The sequence below is a fragment of the Myxocyprinus asiaticus genome, chromosome 34 (genome assembly GCF_019703515.2).
Source record: "Myxocyprinus asiaticus isolate MX2 ecotype Aquarium Trade chromosome 34, UBuf_Myxa_2, whole genome shotgun sequence".
NCBI lineage: Eukaryota > Metazoa > Chordata > Actinopteri > Cypriniformes > Catostomidae > Myxocyprinus > Myxocyprinus asiaticus.
In genome coordinates, this window is record NC_059377.1 from 31772097 (window position 1) to 31778749 (window position 6653).

General features: G+C 38.0%; 1 protein-coding gene across 2 annotated transcripts; it reads right to left on the reverse strand.

The window, feature by feature from the left end:
- Nucleotides 1–3765: 3765 nt before the first annotated feature.
- Nucleotides 3766–6411, reverse strand: LOC127425277 (pro-neuropeptide Y). 2 transcript variants are annotated; one of them, XM_051671040.1, is made up of 4 exons: nucleotides 6321–6411; nucleotides 5787–5974; nucleotides 4424–4501; nucleotides 3766–4206 (listed from the first exon to the last, which is right to left on the reverse strand). In XM_051671040.1, the coding sequence occupies exons 1-4, from the start codon at nucleotides 6381–6383 to the stop codon at nucleotides 4182–4184; spliced, it is 354 nt and encodes a 117-aa protein (XP_051527000.1). In that variant the 5' UTR covers nucleotides 6384–6411; the 3' UTR covers nucleotides 3766–4181. The 2 variants fall into 2 exon arrangements, with proteins under 2 accessions (XP_051527000.1, XP_051526999.1); XM_051671039.1 differs by having other exon boundaries at nucleotides 5787–5977; nucleotides 6321–6403.
- Nucleotides 6412–6653: the final 242 nt, after the last annotated feature.

Consider the following 6653-nt stretch of genomic DNA (forward strand, 5'->3'; position numbering starts at 1 on the left):
CATAGAATACTCGAAAGGCCTACTACTGCTAAATGTGAGTCTATCTAAAAGTACACCGATCAGCCACAACAATAAAACCACCTGCCTAATATTGGGTCCCCCTTGTCCCGCCAAAACAGCGCCAACCCGCATCTCAGAATATTCTGAGACGATATTCTTCTCACCACAATTGTACAGAGCAGTTACCTGAGTTACCATAGACTTTGTCAGTTTGAACCAGTCTGGCCATTCTCTGTTGACCTCTGTCATCAACAAGGCATTTCCATCTGCAGAACTGCCCCTCACTGGATGTTTTTTGTTTTTGGCACCATTCTGAATAAATTCTAGAGACTGTTGTGTGTGAAAATCCCATGAGATCAGCAGTTAAAGAAATACTCAAACCAGCCTGTCTGACACCAACAATTATCCATGCAAATATCTAATCAGCCAATCGTGTGGCAGCAGTGCAGTGCATAAAATCATGCAGATACAGGTCAGGAGCTTCAGTTAATGTTCACATCAACCATCAGAATGGGGAAAAAATGTGATCTTGGCGATTTGGACCGTGGCATGACTGTTGGTGCCAGATGGGCTGGTTTGAGTATTTCTGTAATTGCTGATCTCTTGGGATTTTCATGTGCAACTGTCTCTAGAATTTACTCTGAATGGTGCCAAAAACAAAAAACATCCAATGAGCGGCAGTTCTGCGGACAGAAACGCCTTGTTGATGAGAGAGGTCAACAGAGAATGGTCAGACTGGTTCGAACTGACAAAGTCTACGGTAACTCAGATAACCACTCTGTACAACTGTAGTGAGAAGAATATCATCTCAGAATGCTATTCTGAGATGCAGGTTAGCGCTGTTTTGGTGGCACGAGGGGGACCTACACAATATTAGGCAGGTGGTTTTAATGTTGTGGCTGATCGGTGTATCTAAAAGAACATATTGCAGTAGATCGCTTATCCTACAATACAGTTCACTTGACCAGACCTTCCATTTCCAGTATGATGAAGGAACAAGAAGTAATATCAATTTAACAGGCCATTTTGAATTAGGCAAATTAACCACTTCAACAATGTAGCATACTCCTGTTTGAAATATATATTTTTAGCATAATCTACACTCTTTTACATAATACTTTCATAAACTTGTAGGCAGTATATAGTGTATACTGTGCAGTATGTTTAGGGTGGCCAGACGTCCCATTTTTCCCAGGACAGTCCCGTATTTAAGCACTTTTTCTAGTGTCCTGACTTGTTCTGAAAAAATAGTGTTTTGTCCCGTATTTCCCCTCTCCTAAAATTTCTCTATCGCCTATACGGCTTTCTCAGTTACGTGAGTATTCTAATCAAAGGTAGCCAAGGATATGGCTGGTAAAACAAATAAAGTCACACCGTGTTATTTGAAGTACATGACTGGATTAAACTATCCAATCACAATCCCTTATCAATTGACATCCAGTTAGTGAACTGATTGAAGAGTCAGTTTGAAAGCACACAGATGAAATTGCGGCTGGAAAAATGTCAAGGAAGCGTACATGTACATTTAATGAGGATCTTCAAAAAGAGTTAACATTTCTAAAAAAGGAGTCACAGACAGAGCCTAGTAAAGTGAGGTGTGAGATTTGTGGAGCTTGCTTTTCCTTCACCCATGGAGGCTGCACCGACATCGCGCAGCATGTTCATACAAAAAAGCATATGGATGCTGCTAAAACTATGTGTGCCACACCAAGTGTTAGCAATTTTTTTGTGAAGCAAAGATCAGAATCTGACAAGGTGCAGGCAAGTGAAGGACTTTTTGCTTATCATTCTGTTGTGCATGGCCATAGCTTTGCACATTCATGACCTGAGAAATGTATCAATCATACCCTCTGAGGAATCAATCATACCCTCTGACATTAAAAAGCAGTTGGATGCCCTGGTTGAAGCTGGTGACATGTGAGCAGATGATTTCTTTTGTGCAGTGAGAAATTTTTATTCAGCATCAGTGGATTACCTTCAAAATTGGGGCCGCTCATTGGAGAACACAGAAAAACTAGAGTGGGCCCTACTGAGAGACATCCCAGAGTGGAAAGACATTCCTCGAACACTTCTACTCCAGAATCCCCGCTCTCAGTTTGATTGACGAAACCATGCTCTTTGATGAGTGGGCTTGCGTGAAAAACATTGCTATTCATAGCATCACTGAGTGGAACATGAACAAGACGGTCGTGTCTGATGGATGAACAAACATTTTTCGTGAGCTGGAGAACAAGACCATCAACTTTGGAGTCTTAGCCAAGGTCGTGGAGTTTGTTTTATGCCTGCCTGGGACATCTGCATCTGTGGAGCGTGTGCTCATTAATGAACGCAGCGTGGACACCAGATAAATCTCGACTCAGTGTAACAGTCAAGAAGGCAATGCTTTTCGTACATCTTAATTTTGGACTGGACTGCTCTGCATTTTATGATAAACTCTTGAAAGACAAGCGCACACTGAAAACATTGCTGCCAGCGAAAAGTACAAGGTGACAGCAGTTACAGATGCGGATGCACCCTCTACTTTGCATTGATCTGCGCCTAGGAAAGGATACGTCAATTTCATTTTTGCTGAGAGGGGGCTGTCCTGTTTTCCACAAGCAGGAATCTGGTCACCCTAAGTATGTAAACAGCCTAGGGATGGAATAGAACAATGGTTACTGCATACTGTGCTGTATCCACTAAATAACTGATCAAATAATGAGTCAAATAAAGGTATTAGTAATTGTGGAGGATTACTTTTGGTTCATCTGTCACACTGGAAATGGAAGTTTAGCTCATTGCATTGTGGGAAATAGTCCCTAGGGCAGTGTACTTTTGTTGTATTGCATTTTGGTTCAGTATGCATAATTTTTACTGCAAAAATGATAAGAGTAGCATGATATTGTGCTATTCTGAACAAAGCCAAGACTGGTGACTAAACAAAGGACAAGAGTGCACAATTAATATGACTGGAAACTGGAGTTCAAAAACAAACAAACACAGAAACTAGACCACATAACCTACAAAAGGACACAGTGCCAACAAGTGACCAATACGGAAAGTCCCAGGAGATCCACGAGAAGAATCTGGAAAATCTGAACAACTCCTAAAGGTTGCTCCATCATCTGCTATTAACTGATATTATTTTGTTGGTCTTCTGGACATCTTGGACATCTTTACATGTTGATTACATTTTTCCCTATAGAAATAATCACCTTATATTGGATTTTCAACTTGTTAGCTTCCACATGGTTAAAAGTCATTAAATGAGGCCATGAAAAGCTCTTACATTTTTAATACTCTGGACGTCATACTTTCATCACTTGTATAATGACTGCAAATGCTTTTAACATCATAAATTTCATTCTATATATGTCTGTTTCTTAATCCATCTTTCTAATGTCCAAAATATGTGAATCCTTTTGGCAAGGACAGTTTTGGATTTATAAGTTTTTTTTTAGATTGATCCGTTTTGTATTTGTTTATGCTGTACAACACAAGTCTTTGATGTTCTGTTTTTGTTGTTATGGTGAAATGCTTCAAAATGCAATGTGATGGCATTAGTGATTTACATGTTAGCCTCTTAAGACATTGGTTTTAAACATTTTCATGATCCTCATTTATTTGATGCAACTTTTTTGTTTCTTTGTTTTTCAGGGAACTGTCAGGAAACTTTTAGAAATTAAAGACAAAGCCCAGAGCATATTCTTAAATATGACTGGAATATCTTTATTGAGCGAAGACAACAGAAAACAAAGACAACTCTTTCAAATATAGTGGATTTTATTATCACTGTTATACTGTACAGTAAGTAATGACTCTCCTTTGATATTTGGAATTACAATGGACACAATAGGCATAAACAGATTAAGCCTTTGTACAGTCGGCTTGTTGGATGGCTCATTGATCTGTGATAAGAGTAGAGAGAGCACAAATTTCTACAAGGCCATATTTTACGGAACTATATATGTTGGAGCATTTCACACAGACGTGTACTTGTAAAGACATTTTTCCTGTTTGATGATCTGATGTGTTAAAGTTATTTGAATGTTCTGCAATGTGTTAACTATCCTGATTGTGGCATTGGTACTTCACAAGAAGTTTCAAGGATTTCAATGTTATGAGATCTGGTTGGTGTAGTAATGTTGAACAGCTCACAGGATGACACATGAACATGACTGATGAGCACACAATTGCTGAGATCACCACACCAAATGGTCCTCATATCTGTTGATGAACAGGCAATAAATGCTTATAGTTGAACACAATTGTTTTTAATAAGCACTTTCCACTGCTGAACAGTGGTCATCACCTTAAAATTCTCTAAAATCTTTATTTTTAATTGTTAACTTGAAGAATGCAGAATGGAACAAAGTCAGCTATTATTATTAGCATATTGCTGTAATAGCAGTGCAATTATGAGTGCAAATTAAAAGTTTCTTACCTGGACTGGGGGTGGGATTCTATTTCACCAAGCAGGAGGTCTGAAATTAAGGTGTCAGCACTGGACCTTTTGCCATACCTGTGATAAAGAAGAAATGAGTAAAGATCCCATATTTAATTTCAAGTATTGGAGTCGTTTATCTCATTATCAGTTGTGACAATTATGAGTCCCCTCTGAAAGGCCTTGTTTTTTTTAGCTCTCTTGTGATGTATTTTATCCTGTTTCTATATAATAATAAAAAATGAAATAGTTTAGATGTGTCTTTAACTGCGTCCCACACAGCGCTTTAAAGTGTTTCTTTGCTGTGTAAACACAGCTGGTTGTGGATTTGTAATTTATTTAAATTTTTTGTCAAATGAAGTTATCAATAGCTGAGGGGTCAAACATACATGTTTATCTGTATATGAATTTAGCTTACATTTGCAACTGTAAGCTAAATTAGGAGAAATGCGAGTAGTCTGCGTTACCGATGTTTGATTTTCGCGGGGGTTACCGATGTTTGATTTTCGCGGGGGTTACCGATGTTTGATTATCGCGGGGGTTACCGATGTTTGATTTTCGCGGGGGTTACCAATGTTTGATTTTGCGAAAATAGCTAATTTTACCATTTATTTAACCCCCTTTCTTATCTAAAGAAAAATAAATAGTTATGTCTATTAATTATTCTTGTATCTTATGAAAACATCTTGTAACTGTTGTTGAGGCCCTTTAATTAGTATTCATATGATGCCAGATGAATCAGCGATTTTCTTAAAATACGAAATACGAAGTCAGCCTTACCGAAGATATCTTTGGTTGTTTTTCGCGATTTTACAAACAAAAGACCTTCACTTGTGAGTATTTTTCAACACGTAAGGTGTTGAAGAAATTCATTCGGCAACAAAAAATCTAATGAATAAAAAAATAAAATTGCAAATGACAAATTCAAAACCCGAATTTTGAACGCAAAGAAACGCGTTTAAAGCGCTGTGTGGGACGCAGTTCATTTTCGGAAAGAAAGTCTATACTGTTTTATACCCTCCAGTTGCCTCAAGGTAGATATTTTAGTAGATTCGTTTCATTAAGTCACTTTCTTGACCTCATTTTGTTGGTCTCATTAATCTTATGACATTTCTACAGGTTGATTACATTATACTGTTTTCCCTCGAGTTGCCTAAAGGTAGATATTTTAGTAGATTCGTTTAATTATGAAGCCACTTGCTTAGACAACTTTAACCAAAATACACAATATACATTTAATCTACATAATCTTGTTACAAACGCAAACTAAAAAAGTGAAAAGAACGTTATTTTTAGATGGGACATAAATGTTTCTAGGATACCATTCTTTTAATTAGTATAAAAGAGTTGTTGAAGAACTCACCTCTGCCTTGTTATCAGGTTGATGTAGTGTCTTAATGCTGAATAATACTTGGCGAGCTCTTCCGCAGGTGCGTCTTCTCCCGGGTTGTCGGGTTTTGTCGGATAGCCTTCAGTAAGAGTTCCCAAGCAGGCGAACAAGAGGAAGGCGCACGCTGCCCAACCGATCCACATTTTCATGTAAGAATGCATCTGCTAATAAATAAATAAATAAATATTTTTTGTCCCGAGACGTAGGCTGATATAAACCACTTATTTTAGACAGGAATCAAGTCATACACATCTTAAAACTTGCTGCAATCGTTTGTATGGGATTGTATTTTGCTTTACATCCTATTACTTTTTAGGCATAATTTTAATAATCACATCTGCATGCTGTATTACTGTCTTGAAAGAATAAATCGAGAAAAACTGTCTAAAAAAAATTGAGAAGTATTAAGACCCTAAACTTAATCTGGAATGGAATGGTCAAAAGGTTTAAAATAGTTTCAAAATAGTATGACAGCATAATATCATGTGAATACTCGATATACTCAACCTTGGATGAGGACTTGATTGTACTTCTGGCTTGATGGGTGTCGACTTTTCCGATTTTCTGCATTCTGAATCGTGCGTCGTCTGGTTTTATACCTGTACGGCTCGTGCTATAAAGAGCGGAGCCCACGCGCCACTGTTTTTGATGTGCGCGAGCCCGCGTCACGGATTAAATCCTCTGTCATCAGCGCCTTAAAACGCGTACAATTATTGTTTGGTCCTCATTTTTATGTGAGTGGGAGGTTATGGGAATACTATTCTGCACTACACACTGCAGTTGTGTCGAGAGGAACTAAGAATCTTGATATGCATCTGTCAGTCATAGAAATTAGATGCT

Bases quoted from the DNA above. Each gene is read 5' to 3' on its own strand.
- LOC127425277 (XM_051671039.1), bottom strand. From the start codon at position 6,383: ATGCAGAAAATCGGAAAAGTCGACACCCATCAAGCCAGAAGTACAATC. The intron at 5,978-6,320 runs GTTGAGTATATC...TTTATTTATTAG, and splicing joins CAATCAAGTCCTCATCCAAG to CAGATGCATTCTTACATGAA. The intron at 4,502-5,786 runs GTGAGTTCTTCA...TCTTTATCACAG, and splicing joins AACCTGATAACAAGGCAGAG to GTATGGCAAAAGGTCCAGTG.